Raw genomic sequence first — 16,347 nt, 5'->3', positions numbered from 1 at the left:
GGATCAGTGAAAAAACAGTATTTCCCTTGTTAAATTTACCTTAGTTAAAAGCACAAGCACTTTGATAAATAGATTGACATCTTAAATAAGCTCTGGTGAAACTGGCTAAGTGCTATTCTGTACTTTTCTGAAGGGTTATGCAACTTCAAGGCTCCTTCTTAGGCAGAACTGTTCTCCAGAAGAAAAGCTCTTGGGTAGCTGAATATTTTAGGCTCTAACCTCAGACATCTTCTATGATGTGAAGGTTTCTTAGGAAGAAAAGTGAATCAAAGTCAGGACTGTACATTTCTTGCTGAATCTCAATGAGCAAATTTAGAATTCAGGAACATGAAAAGGGTAGCCCCTGAAGCCCAAATGAAAGAAGCTTTGGATTTAGAGAAGATTTTGATTAGATTTTCATGCAGTGATTTAAAATTACTTGCATAATGCAAAGAATATGCCAGGGTATAATGCAATATGATTGCCAGTGATGGCAGGCTAGCAAACTGAGTCACTGAACGCTCAAATGCTTTAGGGAATTTAAGGCCAAGTTGAAGTAAACAATATACCTGCTTTAAATTATCATATAACTCTGAGCTACAGAACACTTTGTGGCATAACTGTATAGGAGTAATTTGACTTTTTCCTCCTGCAAGCTGACAGCTTATGGTATTGCACAGTGCATTTTTAGGGTATAATACAGAAAAGCTGCTTAGAGCTACTGAGGAAGAGGTTTTTTAAAAAGTTTCTGAACTTGTCTACAGGCATGCAATAGCTCAAATATCATGGTGAAACAACCCTTGAGCTCACTGGAGCATTTCGTTTACTAGGCATCAAAGCAGCTTTCCTGATCAGTGTAGTAAAGAATGGATAAATGAACAATATACCTGAGAATGTGTACTAGCCACTGAAAATGAACTGCTACAGAGCCAGGCAGTAATTCTTACGGGTGAAGCTTGACATATGCGGACTATGCTCTGCACTACAAAGCTCCTATGCTTCTGTTGTTTCATCTACTGCATGTCCACAAATAATCTGCATCATTTTTTATTTTTTCCTCAGCTCTCTGTAATATCACAATAGAATATGATTGCTATGTTTTTGAGCGATCTATCCTTTTAATGATAATTTTGTCTCTGTAACCATACAGAGTAAGTCCTAGCATTTCTAATACACTTAAAATTTTATTCCAGTATTATACAGATCTACAGAGTGGACAAGAAAAATCACTCTTCAGATTGCTAGACCAGCTCAGCCAACTGCCCAGAGGATATAAAAAGAGTATAATGAATTTACATAAACTAGAAATCCAGGTTTCTACAATATAAATTATTTTAAGGTGTACCTACATGGGAGTAAGGTACAGAAGAACTTAGAGGTGTTAAATTTTCCAGTTTTACAGATACACTGCAGTATCACAATACTGTTGTTTCAGAACTTATGATGTTAACTACTTGTTTAAACCTCACAATTTGATGGTAAAACAATGTATTTTTACTTTCAAACTCCAGTTATTAAAAAGAGGAAAAATATCTTGAAAATGACTGAAAAATGACTTTCTTAGGGAAAAGATGCTTATATTTAATTTAATCAGAGAACATTATAAAGAGATTACATTACTGTGAAGACATTCTGAAAGATTATCTCCTTTGCATCAACAAAACAGAACACTGTTGAAATTAAAAATAAGTATGTTTTTTGTTAACATCCAAATAGACTTATTTAACTTATCTATTAAATTGCTAAGGCCAATAGAAACTCCTAGAGATCTTACCTTTGAAAGGTTAGATGTTTTTTTTTCCCCCTGTACTTAAATGAAATCATACACTACAACCACACTTATAAAATAAGTGTAAAGACCTACTGCTAACATTTAAAAATAAAGTTTCTGGATGAGTTTAACATGAGAAAAGCCCACCTTAAACTACTGCATTGTGAAGAGCAATTGAGAAAATAACCAGTTTATAACGAACTAGGAATGTGTAACCATACAACCAAGGTAAATTGCCAATGTGTGGAATTAACAGTTAACGAGTTTGTTAATTTAATGTATGAGTCAGCACACAGCCAGCTTCAAGTCCTGAAGCAGTTCCACTGAAAGCAGTCAGACTCATATGGGTCTCAAGTTAAACAGTTCACTAATAGACTAAATCAGGACTAAAGTAGTTTGGTGAGCTGAATTCACAGCAATTCACCTTTCTTTACAATATCTAACCATGAGCCTGATAGGGCTCCAAACTGTAAAGTACATTAACTGATAGCAAGCACAAATCTCCAGACTGCTTTTTTTTTTTCCTCCCATTTTATTTCTCTTTTCTGTTCCAGAGTTAAGTAACAAGCTGAGCAAAGGAACAGTGACATACGAATTGCATAACAAAGACTTACTAGGGAAAGCTTTTCACATTTTCTCTTTCCCGAAAACGTTCAATAAGCTGGATAACTTATAGAAACCAGTTTTAAGTCACAATCAGAATTATATACAGAAATGATGACTAACAGAAACTACAGTGGCTCTTCATGGTCCTAACAGATCTGGTGTCACAGACTAGCATGGAGAACTAGGGGACTGCTATTTCTTCATCTCCAGGATCGCGCCTCCTGGCCCTCGGTGTTTGGCACTGCATATGTTGCAGAACTGGACAGGAGATACCTAGAAATTAAAAAGAAAACAAGAACCTCTTAGAGAAATGTAGTAACATTAGAATGTGGGAAGATGAATGAAAAGTGCTAATGCTTTCTCAACATCACTGTTCACAGTCAGGCTGTTCCCTATCAACGTGTTGATGGATAGGTGTAGGAAGGCAATATAGAAGAACATAATAAAGCAGGCTGTTCTGGAGTCAGAGGGCAGTACACCTCACCACTCACTCCAAGTGCATTACCACCACCCTCCAGGAGAGTAAGGCCAAATTTCCTCCACAACAAAAATGAAAAATACAGAGTCAAAAGTATCACTGATTATCTCCACAGATAAAGAAGAGATATCCAGATATGTCTGGATGTCTTAGTCACAGCTCTGTCTTTGGATAGCGCTCCACAGATTTCCAACAGCTGAGAATATGGCCTGAATACTGTCCATCTGACATCAAATATGTGTTTATTGTTACTCCTGTGTTTAGCTCTGTGCGATGCTTTATGCATGCATTACTTTCCTTTCAGTATGTCACCAGTAAACAAGTATCAGTAACACAACTGATTACCTAAGGCCAGCAAATACTATAGCAGTGGAGAATTTCGCTCAGATATATGCAGATACCCATGTATTCATACGTACTATAGAATATATATCATGTAATATCCATGTCACGTTTAAAAATCCCATCTGACAAGTTACCTGTCCCAGAAAATTGAGAAGGCTAAACAAATTTTAGATTATTTCTCAAATAATAAATAAAATTTGTGGTAAATATTGTTTGAATAAATATTTACTAGTTGTTGGGCTTTCTCGTGCAAATGGTCTAATTCATTAAGATTTTCGTAACATATTTAAGTATACATGCTGTACCATATGGTTACAAGCACTTTGCTTGGTTACTTGCAGATTAAGTGATTCACCAAAGCTGTTTTTTCACTAGATGTTCATTTTCAGAGACAGATACAGAATCAGAAAAGCTTAAATTGCATTTTCTTTGTGATTTTGTTACCAGTCTGACACTTTCATTCCTAAATTCAAAACTGGTTATATCTAGAAGTTACTTTTTTTTGGTTTGGTTTTTTTTGGGGGGGGGGCATGGGGGGGGGGTGGTGGGGGTGGTGGTGCAGGGAGGAATTTCCCTGATGACGAAAAACATGTTCTGAGCATAAAGATGATTACAAAGATATTTAAATATTCACTCTGAAATTAGTGATTTTTTTTTTCTTCCAGGTCAGAATCATTTAATATGGTTCACTTGAGAAAATATCTTTATTCTTGTCTTTAATGAAACATACTTAAAGTGAGAGCTGCAACAGAAAAGAATTAATAAAAAAATCAAACAGGTCGTATTCCCTGTATCTCAAAGCTGCATTGCATATTCAGATTGCAGAAAGTGATAAAATACTTCTCAAACAGCATCAATTTCTTTCTAAATTGTATGAACTTCAGTTGCAGGGGCCCTAAACTCCCTTTCCTTAGTCACATACTACTATGGGGTATCATCACAAATAATTACTGTAATCATATTATAATTCCTGATAGACCCATGCCCTTCTCCACAGTTGACAAAAGGAAATAATTTGTCCTTTTATCTTTGGCAAAGGTGTCAGAGAGATTAAGGTAGTTCCTTACTGTGTTAGATACCGGGAGGCACTCTTTGTGAAACATATGTCTGCAGTGGAACACTACCACGTTGAAGGACTTGGATGCATCTGGGAAAGAGAAGAGTAAATTCATTACAACAGGGCAATGAAACAAATGATTCAGTGGCTACAGCAGTATATGCCTGCATTCTATTATACACATAGAAACATCAAGTAACATCTCTCAAATTAATTTCCAAATTATTCTGGCTCATTTATAGAAACCATGGAGAGTGATGGTTTCAGGTAACGCATCCCAGCGATGGAGTTACAAGACAATTTTATTCTGTGGCTTAAATGCTGTATACCTTTTCACCAGAAATTTTTCATGTCAATATATGCTACATGCTAAATTTGGGGAGGGAGAAGAGTAAACTACCACCAAATAATTCAGCCATTTTAAAGAAAAGTTAGCAAAAAAATTCTTGCACTAGTGTGGGGAGAACCAGAACATTAAGCAGTTCTAGTGCGTACACTGCCCGCCATGATCCTGAAATTTGGCAAGAAGCTGCCTAAGTGCATGATGTGCCTTTTGATTCCCACATGAATATTTAGCCTAATTAGAAGCCTACATACAACATCCACATATCCAAAGAATAACCATCTCGCTCACTGGCATCATCCACATTCGATTCCTTGGCTCCCATTCCCTCAACACACATACCTCAAGGCACTAGCACATTCAGCTCTGCCAGGTTTTCTATCACCACGTGACTGCTGTGGTCTGTACACTGGTGCATGTGATCATAGTATAGTTGTTTTTATTTAAGTGAAAAATGGTAGAAACCAGATTAAAAAACAGTAAGTGATTCTGTTGGGCTACACACACTCGGCAAACAAACAAAAAAAATAGGTCCATACATATACTTTGTCTTACCTATTCTTTTTTGAAGGTGCCATGACAGATATTCTCCTAGTAAAACTATTTCTTCTTGAGATGCCCAACAACTATATTGGTATTTCTGAACTATAGTTGCCTTGCAGAATGTACATCTTCAAAATAATATCCTGAATTTCTAGTTTCAAAACTAACTTTAGAAGATGTTTTAAAACTACAGTCTGTTATAAGTTGTTTCAAATATGACAGCAGTGACTGAAGACAAGAGTTTTCCACCACTTGGGCAAAAAGTATATTCCATAAAACTTTATAATCTAACAAATTCAGTCTAAATTGTTCAACAGAGTTGGACAAGATTTGGTGGCAACAGCTTAGTTTTGTGGTTCTAATAATCTTTGAGAATATATATGTTGATGGAATTAAAAGTTGCCTTGCATTCCATGTATTTCAAAACAGAAAATAAGGAAGTCAAAGATGAATAGGAAAGAAAATCTAGAATTCATAAGCAAGCTTTGCACAGGAGACTGAAATTTATACAGTGATTACCAAGGGAGACTACTACACATTTCTATGAATAAAAGCAAACAGTAGTTCCTTTAAAAATAAAAAAAAAATAGGCAACCTCTTTCTCTTCTAGAAAAGCATCCTACCTGATGGAAGTATTGGAGACAGGCATGATTCGCAGATATTCTCCTCTGGAAAAACAAAACAAAACAAACTTGTAACAGCTTTGTTAGCAAACTCCATGTTTACTTTTTTATAAAGCAGGCATGAACATACTGCTATTACAGAAATGGAGCTTCGTCTTAAAGTATTTACTTAAGATGCCTAACAGACTGTATTAAAAATTGAAGAGCAACACTGAAGCAGCATTTCTATTAGCAGCATGAGAAATGTTTAGATCTTCTGATTCTGATGATGGCAGACCTGCAGGAGTGAGACTGTTTAGAATCAGCGCTGTAGAGGCACAAGGCAAACTGAAAAAAAGGAGCAGAGGATGGGTGCCCAATATCTCTGCAGCATTTTGTAGCAGAAGCTCTGATCCTCTGTCCTTCTATCAGCTATTCCCTCTTGGTATTAACACTCAGCTGGTGTGAATTACAGCACTGCTCACATGCATCATTAGCACCTTGCAAAATATTTTCAACTATTTCTGAAAACTATCTTGTAGCTTTTGCTTTGGTTGCAGGTTATTATCATCCGACTATCCGTGTTGGCACTGAACAGCATTTTTCACCTTTGTAGACAAACTGCAGGACACAACACATTACTGGCTATGCAGAGACTGAGGAAGAGAAAAAGCTGCATGCTGGATCTTGTTGTTTTTGAGATATGAGTATTTCCTTTGCAAAGCGGAAAGCAGCTCCTACTACACACTACAAATAAGGTACGATACTCAGGCTTTTGGGCAGCTTCCAAAGCAGACAGTCATGTGGCTTGGGTCTATAAACCAAGTAAAAGACTTCAAAACCTTGAAAGCCACCTCGCCATGTTTCCTCTGTACCCACCGTCTACTAGAACACCCTTCATCTGAGTTCGATGCATTTTCTTCAATAAAGAAAGAGAATCAGCAACAAGTATCTTTTTGCAACCTTCCCGCAGCAAGATCTGTTGGTGCAAAGAACACAAAATACAGCGGTTGTTGAATAGATGGGCATATCAACTATCTTGGCAAGTCTCCACTGGGTTTCTGCTGCCAAAGAGAGCGCAAGGAATGTTTAAGACTTTTCAAGCTATTATAAAGGAGGGAAAGGAGGAACCTCCTGTTACCACCATCTCTACCTAAATGAAAAACCCACATTATTTAAAAAAAACCAAACAAACCCAACCTCAAAAAAATCAAATCCTTCACAAATATACTATTGTCATGAATTATGATCTTCTTCCTATGAGCTTAACAAAATACAATGGGGAGGGAATTTTTACAGTGCCCCTCACAATTGGTTTCCAAACTATTTCAAAACTTCTTCTACCCATATCTTTCCTGTCTTCTTTAGGAAAGGCATTTGATAATCGTAAAATCTTCGTAAACACAGCAATTCAAAATTTATTTTGTTCAAACATATTTCCTGCTGAGGTGTCATTTAGTAAGCAGTATTAAATGTCCACACAACTAACTAAAGGTCCAGAGTTTGTTCCTCTTTAGCAAAAGTCTCAGCCCCCTTTCTACTTATTTAATATTTCTCATTAGATTGACATGTCATTGCCTGACAATGTTGTGAAACAAAAGAAGGAATCAAGGCGTCAAAATTATAGAGCCTTATTTCACAATACTTAATGAAGCAAGTATGAAAATATGACAAACCCAAATAAGTCTTGTGGAATTTTTCTTCCTCCTCCCGAATTGATGTGTGGAAATTTGTTTTCCAAGACAACAATTCCTCTGAAAAGTGCTTTCAAAAGAGGCTCACAGTCAATTCTAAGCTGAACAACCCTACCAAAAAAGTGGTATAAAGAGGCAAGGTCCATTCCTTTCTCCTGATTATTTGCATTACAGAAGACATTGAGCGTTCTAAAATAGTCCAAGATACAGCTAACGCAAATACCTAAAAAGAAGTATAATAATAGATTTTACAGCCAGGTGAACACTGTCCAAAACCCTATCTTCTCACACATTGTGAAGTAATAAGAACACACTGCCAAGAATGATATGCAGTTAAGACTGCAAATCTGAAATACATTAAAAAAATTAAAATTGAGTAACACTTTAAGCATTTCAAACTGGGTATGTCAGTCGGTAAATTATGTTCTCCAGTATTAAACACATTGAGCTATAAAACATTTCAGAGCACCAGAAACTGAATGCAGCTCTACAAGACAAACACCTAGAAAATTAATCATTTTTATCTGTGATAATCTCAGGAACTATCTGAGTAGGTCTTTCCCCTTCCAACTTTATCCAAGGGCAACAAAGAATATTAAATTTTGTTTTAAATATAAAAAAATGTCACTGGCTTTGAAAAAAATACTAGAGACTTTTTGCAAGGACAATTGAATGAGACTATCTTTCAGAACGTGTGCTTGCCTGATTCAAAATATTCTCAATCAACAAATTATATCACAAAGATTGGTAAATAACTTAGACAGGATGAGGTCTTGGCTATATACTAAGAGTCTTTGCTAGCTGCACTCAGCATAAGCAGATGAAAAATCCCATGTTTAAGTAAAAGGAGCAAAGCAAGCTTGTTAAATGAGAGGGGCGGAACAGAGATACAATGGGAAGAAGGGAGCATGACTTACTATTTTCTACTTAAAATACAGCGTGCCAATAGGAAAACTTCATTTAAAAAAAGAAAAATAGAGGGAAACAGTAGACATCATTAGGTCACTGGAAAACCTCAATACTGTTTGATGCCTTAAAAAATAGAAGTAACAGAAATATAAGACATATCTTATACGACACATCTTATAAGACACATGTACTATCTTTCCCCCATTATTTAAACTCCACTAAGATTTTTCTATACCACATTCAATGACTGTTTGTCAGACATTATTTGCTAGAAATGGGATACAACAGGCAGCTATTGTTATATAAAAGGAAAAGTCACAACGAAGAATGTAAAATGTCAAATCTCAAAGTAATAAATCTCAACACTTCTGCAGAAACGGATTTGAAGAACTCAAAGATGAGATGGGTAATTTAAGAACTACAGAAAGAGAAGCAGGAGAGGGAATTTGGAGGTGAGACAGAGGGAGAAAGAATGTTTGAATTAACTTCTTTACATTAAAAGGAGGGAGAAGTATATAACTGTGCACCCTAAGGTTAGGCTAAACTAGTTAAAACTGACATCAGGCATAAATCTGTAATGAACCACTTTCCGTGGAGAAGAAACAGGACTTGGAGAGGATGAAACTGAAATTTTTTTACCCTTTAAAAGCACATCATTGTAAGCACAAGCAGGACAGCGTGGTACACCTACAGAAAGTTTTAGGCAGATATAATGCTTTCTACCAAATTAATGAAAACTGCTGAAACCAAAACATTTATTGCAAAAAAAAAATCCTAGTTCATTTTCTGACTATATCAGGGAAGATGCTACTGCATAATTGAAATCAGAAGCGATAAAAACTTCTATTTAATGAAAAAAGTCCTGATTTACAAATGCCTAACATTATCTTTAAAGGAAAATACTGCAGTATGCAGTTAATTTGAAAGGGTATACTCAAAGCTCTGGGAATAAATTCAGGCCTTGATTCAGCTTAGCAGTCAAACAAGTCCAAGTTTCTCAAGGCCTATTAACCAAATTCTTCCAAACGGCATCACGACCACAATTAAAATCACATTATTTTTAGTCTCTACAACCAAAAGGCAGATGTCCCTCTGTGCAAGCTGCCACCTGCCCCCTAGTGCCTTCAAGGTATCTGAACAGCAGCTTATTCATATTCAGCAGCAAAATCCAACAATTTTTGCAGGTGCTGTTTCAAGCAGCATTCATCAGATTATCGTCTGGGTCTATTAGTTCATAAACTCTGTTATGAATGGATAGATGTGAATTCTATGAATGGATGAATCTCTGTTATCCATCAGTTACTGCAGGTTCAATCGAAGTGCAAACTAGTAAGTCAACATCTGAGTAAAATGGCTAATCCACAAAATTAGAGCTACTGCAGCTAAACAAATTGCATTTGTATTTTAAAACTAGGGGAAAAAATGTCTTAGAATACCAACACCTTTTGAAGTTTTCTTCTAACAACTGTCATACAAAGGGTGAGAAATTAGGCATTTCTTTCTGAAACGAGGGAGGTATTTAAATCTCTTCCAACACCACAAACATTTCCTAAATTTCACTCAGGTATAGACCGAAGCTGAAAAGACACCTATTTTATACATTTGGAAAGTGTAACAGGCTTCTAACTAACTCACAAGTGCACAAATAAGGGGATATTTCTATCAGCCTTCTCTGTGAGACATAATACAATGCTTTAGAAACCTGGAGCATGATTATATGACTTATTTTAAGAAAGGCTCCTGCATTCCTCATTCATAAGTTAAGACCACTGTGTAATCAGATAGAACAGACCTAAACACATGTGAACCATTTCTTTTTCGATTTAATTTCCAGGGAACTGAATATAAAAGGCAAATACAAAGTTCAACGGTACATTCGAGAAAGAAGGTCTTTGTTAAGATCAAACTGTGGTACAACTGATGAGTTTCAGTCCAAAGAAGCTGTATAAAAACAACATCAGTAGCACTGGTTTCACTGAAAAAAACCAATAGTTTGAATTTATATTTTGCATAGCAATACTAGTAAATGCTGATTTTGCTACAATTTTCAAATAAGACCATCACTGCCCTAACTGTGTTGGCTAAGGGAGTTTTTAAAAATAATTGCACTGGTAAATTCCTAATGGGAACAGAGGTTCTGTATGAGTCTCAGAGAAGAAATGTCTATGAGTGGAAACCAAATTAAAGTTACATTGACAGCAACTTTTCAATTGTATGGAGATAAAGTTGAGTTTTGATTCTGTGTCTTTGAAAACACTTTTAAATGCAAGCAGTAAAGATGCAAATTATTAAACTTTTGTCAGAGTATCAATATGACTTGACTCAATTTGGTTAGCTTGCCATAGATTTGAATGGTATTTAGTTATGTTGAAAATGTTGACAGAAGAATGGTGATTTATTTGCCATTAAATAAAAAAAATGTGCTAGGAATGTGTCATTTTAAAAAATAAGCAGGTTTTTCCTTAAGACAACATATCTTCAGGAGTTTATAAATTCAAAGGAAGTAGCCTGTGGTCTATTTTATCTATAAATTTATGGCACCAAAGACCTAGATTTCAGGAGTTAGATATAAAATAAAATAAAAAAGTTTTAGATTACACTTTACTTGATAAATACTCCTGTTAAAATTCAGACAACTATAACTTTGTCTTTGTTGCCTATGACTTCATAACTTTGTTGTCTATGAATGTCACTGTACATAAACACTAAAACCAGTATTATTTCAGTAGTAAATAAACTTTTATCACTGCAATAAATCAGTGTCACTCGATTATGTACTATGGTTTTAATACATTAACTCAGATGAAATACATTAACAAAGAGAAAACATTATAATAAATGATACTCAGGAGGGAAAAAACAAACAAACAAAAATAATCACTTGGAGTTTTAATCCTAATTCAGAAAACCACTTAAACGAGTATTTAAACCTTTTCCTGCTTAGGATAATGTGAGTGACTGTGCTCAGTTTTAAGTTCATGGCAGAATTGCATTTCCGAACTTGGAAAATAAAAATGGGTATTCTTGAAGAATAATAAGGCAGCTTAATAGATCCCTACTTGTAAAGCAGAGCTGTAACACCAGAGCAAAAGCAAATTAGTAGTACTTAATTGAAGCTGTAGCCTAAGAACAAAGTCTCATGTGATCTACATTTTATTTTTACCCAATAGAATACCTAATTCTATCTTAGTGCCATGCTTGGTTGGTTGGTAGTGAACAGATATTAACTCCTTTTCAAACATACAAGTTAACCACATTAATTTAGAGCTGAGGTGAGCTCAGAGTAGCACATAGAACAGTTGCAGTGGTTCATCTAATGGGTGGTAATTTGTTAAAGTGAAGCAATCAGTCTGTAACATGCCAACATTAATAAAAACTTAAATTATTCAGGGAAGACCCCAGATTAAAAAAAAATTACAACAAATTTTGTTGCATTAGTAGACTTCCTTACTGGATTCTCTAATGCACACTGTAAGCCACATATGGCATGCTTCGGCAGCCACTCAATTTGATTCACTTGGTTTTGCTGGGATGTAAAGAATTGTTTTGAAAAAGACAAAGTCTGTCAAAGGCACTGCTTTTAGCTCCTACCCATATTTCAAATCACATCTAACGTAAAGTTTACTGCTATGCAAATTTAGGAGCATAATAGGAAATTTGCATCTGCATTACTTACATAAGAATAAAACAATCTTATCAGGGCTTGCAAAAGGAGGCCACAATTAAATAATATAACGGCACAGCTGTAATACCTTTTGGGGAGCCAACATTACAAAAAGATCAGCATAGTTTTCGTGTTAGGCAGTGACTTGCAAACCAAGCAACAGGTTCTAACTTCACCTGCACACTTCCTTTGTGGATCTTGGCACAAGATTTTCTTTTTTGCCTTTGAAAATGGGAACAATAAAACTTATGTGCATACAGAGCTCGAGATCCAAAGAGATGAAATTACAGAAAGTCCTAGCCAATGAAATTTGGATTTCTGTATAAGTTCAAAATGTCTGGTACATTAGGTGATACAAATCTGGAAGTTTTTACCAAAATCCAAAGAGTCGTGCCAGGCCAGAATAGAGGACATGGACTTCTCACCATGAACCTACACAACATGATGCGAAGGTGTGACCAGGCATCATGCAAACACACCAAAGGCTAGCTTTAAAACAGCTAATGAGGCAGCAGTAATGATGAAGCGAGGGCAGAATTGCACTCAGCAATGAGAGGCTGCTTAGACATTTACTTGAAGTCTCAACCATGTCCTGAAGCACACACTGAATGCAGAAACAGTCCCGCTACAAAATTTGAGCTTGCCAATCTAAGACTACTTAGGTGAGTGTGCAAGAGCTGCGATCACATGTCTAAATTCCACTGTAGACACACCATCTGTTCATAAATGGTGCACTTTACGTTGCCGGTAACACTTCAGAAACAGTCTTATTTTAAGCTATAGCTTACATTTCTCTAAAGAAAAAGTCCCCCTTTTTTTTGGCTATATTGTTTTGCTATTGTACAAGCAAGCCAAGCACAAATTACATTAAGCTCTCCTAATTTCTATTATTCCTAAGAGATCTAAATTTTAGCTCTAGAGCTATCCACATCTACTTCAAAATGAATTAATCTGAAATCCATGAAGTGTTTCAATGCTAACAGCAAATAATTTTAGATATCACTCTGAAGGTTAAATACATCCTTTTAATCCCAAAGTAATTTTGTTAAAAGGTATTTGAAGACAAAATGATTCTTCCCTCCCCAAAACGTGACCGAACGATGTCATCAGCTTTGTCTGAAGCCACGCAATATACTTTGCATACGTGTAAAGCTGCAGCTATGCACACAGCACTTTCTCAGTCTGCCTGCAGACACACCAAAAATTACATTTTGATTTCAAGAGAATGCAGGAACAGGAGGATCAGCAGTGCAAGCAGCAGGGTACCGACAGCACCAAGATTAACATGCAACTGTTTAAATGCAGCATGCTATTTAGCTAGTATAATTTTGAAAGGATATTACTATCTCATGAAGTCAATTAAAAACTGGAAGTAACGTTACAACATGCATTATATACAAACATGTATCTGTTTATCTGGGGTAGCTTCTTGCACATAATGAGTGTCAGGAGAACAAGACACGTAAAATGCTTCTTTGAAATAGTGAAAGTCATAATCTAAAGCCCATATGATAATAAAATAATGGAAAAGCCTTGGAAAGGCTTAAACTCTGCCTTTTTAAAAGGCCTTCTGACATCATTGAAGGCTCTAGCAGATACAGGCTTTATCTGGCCTAGTCAGAGACCAACCGTGACCTTACTGAAAACCATTAAGCCCATCTATTTGCTAGAGATGTCCGAAGACTAATAGCAGATGGGAAACAAATGCTTATGAGGTTCAGAAAATTGGAGTTTCAGCTGCTTACTGTGCTATGTTTTCTTGGACCCCGCATAGTCACACTGGAGGCATTCGAACTGCTCTATATCTTTACATCTCTCAGTAGAAAGGTGCAGAGCAGCCTCACAGAGAACTCAAGGTTGGGCCTCCTTTGGTAGCAGGGAGATATAAAGTATGCAATGCGACGCTCGCTGTTGTTACTTTCGGGAATGTTGAAGGGTACGCTTCTTGTAAGTTCTTGCAAACACATATCAGAACCAGTCATGTAGGGAACTGCACATATCTGTATAATTATGCTGGGATAAGAACTCCCATAATCCAATGAGCAGTCCTTTTTTTTTAAAATGCATAGACGTCAACACATTCTGCACAACAGACATGAATTTGATTTTAAAAGTTCATCTTCCTTTAGTTAGTATGACACTTAACATACGGCTCTAATACCCAGTGAATGTTTTAGTGAGTGCATGTTGTGTTCTGCCTCCTCATATACAAAACAGAATGAAAAGTAGTGGTCATCAGACTTTCCAATGTTGGACAGTCAGGCAGTATAAAATAGTCTGAATCACCCAAGATCCTTCCAGTTCTACTTACCCACCAGGCTTATGACAGCATGGCAGAGATTTAGAAGTGCTAGAAGCCATCAAGAGAAGAGACTATTCGTCTTGACAAATTTCTACCCTTTTTGTCATAGTTTTGTACCAACCCACAGTGTCAATGACAGATGTCTGAACAAAATGAACAAACCTTCATGACAGCCATTTCTCGTGCTGTTCAGTGGTAAAGTGGTTTTGCTGACTCTCTGAAAATGAGTATCACAGGAAGAATGCAACATTTACCTGCAAGTTGTAGTCCTGAAGAATTTTCACTAGTGAGTCTCTCAAATTAGGAATCTCCATGCCTTCCTTAATGCGGTGGATCAAAAGAATGGGATCAACATGGGTTCCAATATTGTTCAACAAACCAGTAATAAAAGCTGTGAAAACCAAGAGGCAAAGAAATTAAGAAAAAAATCCAGCAAAATACCAGATTAAAGGATGCTCTGGTAACAAGCTACAGCCTTTGGCTGGTTCTATGACAGTTCTCTACTAAGAGATAACACTAAGTCTCTTTTACATAGCCTTCATGTTTCTTGCAGCTGTATTTACTTGAATACAGGCCTTTGGGGAAGAGAGGAAGATACAGTTCGGCAATTCACAGAACTTCTAGGGTATTAAGAAAAGGGGTAACAGAGTATCCAGCACAAACCCACAGGTAAATGATGCATTTCAACTCAATAAAAAGGCCACTCAAGCAAATAGAGTCAGAAAATTAACTACATTATGTGACTACTCCATTCCCAGTGCCAGGGTTTAAAAACAAATTTTCAAGCACTTAACCTAACTCCAATGTGTTTCTAAACATTGGTGAGAGTGACACAAAAGAAGTCTTTTGCTTTTTGAAGTGTACCTGGCTAAACGAAACACTAGAAGGATGAACCTCAAGGCTGTGTTTTTTCTTCAACCCCCAAAACTGAGGAATATCACTGGAATTGCTCTGCATATGGGCAGATGGAACTGAGAGAATTCTATATGCTTTGAATCCCTTTTGCTCTAAAGATGTCACTAACTGTAGCATCACTTTTAGTGATGGACTGCATTTAAGTATGGGTAACTTGGGAATGCCATTCTTCTAAAGGAGTAACAGATTTTGGTTGCTTCTTCCTGTCAGAATTAGCGGCCAAGGGATGAAAAGATATGTACTCTGACACTAAATCTACAAGACATTCAATCCTTTGGAAAAGAGATGCCAGGAGAGACTTTAAAGCCTTGATTTAAAGCTCCAGAAGAGGTTGCAAAACTAATGGAGTAGATAGTTAAAATAATTCTCTATTTTCTCAGTCCTATGAACTCCTCTAAATCTGCCTCCTGAACAAAACTGATGTTGCTTATGAGATTCTGACAGTTTCTGATTCCATCTAAACTTTAAACTTGAGTAGCTATTCATATAATGGATGAAAGGCAAAATGCTCTCATTATTACAGATCCTACCTTTGTGCCACAGAAACAAAACAAATTAGTTATTCTACTGAGGGGCAGAAAGGTGTAGGTTCTTAATTTTCAGAATTTCAAAGAGAAGCAGCTGCAATAAACACACTACATGACATCTTCATCAGCCTGCAGACTGTGTTTTGGGGCTGTCTAAAAATAAAGCCTCATTCTGCCAAATTAAAAGCACCGTTCTCCCCTTGATTTGTCATTAAGGACATAACTATGCAGAGCTTAGTCAAATGTTAAATCCCTAAGTACTCATTCTGTAGCATGCCCACATGCTGCCTTACTGGAAGTTTTTGTGCACAGCAGGACAGCTATGTTGTGCTCCACAAACCAGAACACCTCCCTGGCCGTCCATAAACACCTTCTCTAACATGCATATGGATAATTCAATCCTTTAATTGCAATAGCATTCCACAAAAAAATACACATGCAAGGCTTCTGAGAAACTATCCCGCTTACGTGGTTTGTCAATAGAATATAAAATGAGGTCTTCCCAAAGTTCTCCGTCATCTTGTTCCTTGGCAAATTCAATAGCTTTATCTACATCTTGCAATTCTTCCATTATCATCTTCAAGGCACTGCGGCTATTACCCATTCTGCCTA

General features: G+C 36.5%; 1 protein-coding gene across 1 annotated transcript in view; it reads right to left on the bottom strand.

Annotated features, from left to right (window-relative positions):
* Positions 1-1,529: 1,529 nt before the first annotated feature.
* VPS41 (VPS41 subunit of HOPS complex) overlaps positions 1,530-16,347 on the bottom strand; it is a 109,428-nt gene continuing 94,610 nt past the window's right edge. The window contains exons 24-29 of the mRNA XM_050892324.1: positions 16,204-16,344; positions 14,548-14,684; positions 6,604-6,703; positions 5,746-5,790; positions 4,247-4,326; positions 1,530-2,629 (exon numbers count right to left, since the gene is read on the bottom strand). Coding sequence (XP_050748281.1) covers positions 2,549-2,629; positions 4,247-4,326; positions 5,746-5,790; positions 6,604-6,703; positions 14,548-14,684; positions 16,204-16,344 — 584 coding nt within the window. The 3' untranslated portion in view covers positions 1,530-2,548. The remainder of the gene's footprint in view (positions 2,630-4,246; positions 4,327-5,745; positions 5,791-6,603; positions 6,704-14,547; positions 14,685-16,203; positions 16,345-16,347) is intronic.

Source organism: Gymnogyps californianus, chromosome 2 (assembly GCF_018139145.2).
Source record: "Gymnogyps californianus isolate 813 chromosome 2, ASM1813914v2, whole genome shotgun sequence".
Classification (NCBI taxonomy): domain Eukaryota; kingdom Metazoa; phylum Chordata; class Aves; order Accipitriformes; family Cathartidae; genus Gymnogyps; species Gymnogyps californianus.
Note: the sequence above shows the minus strand (reverse complement) of the source record. Positions and strands in the feature narration are given on the sequence as shown.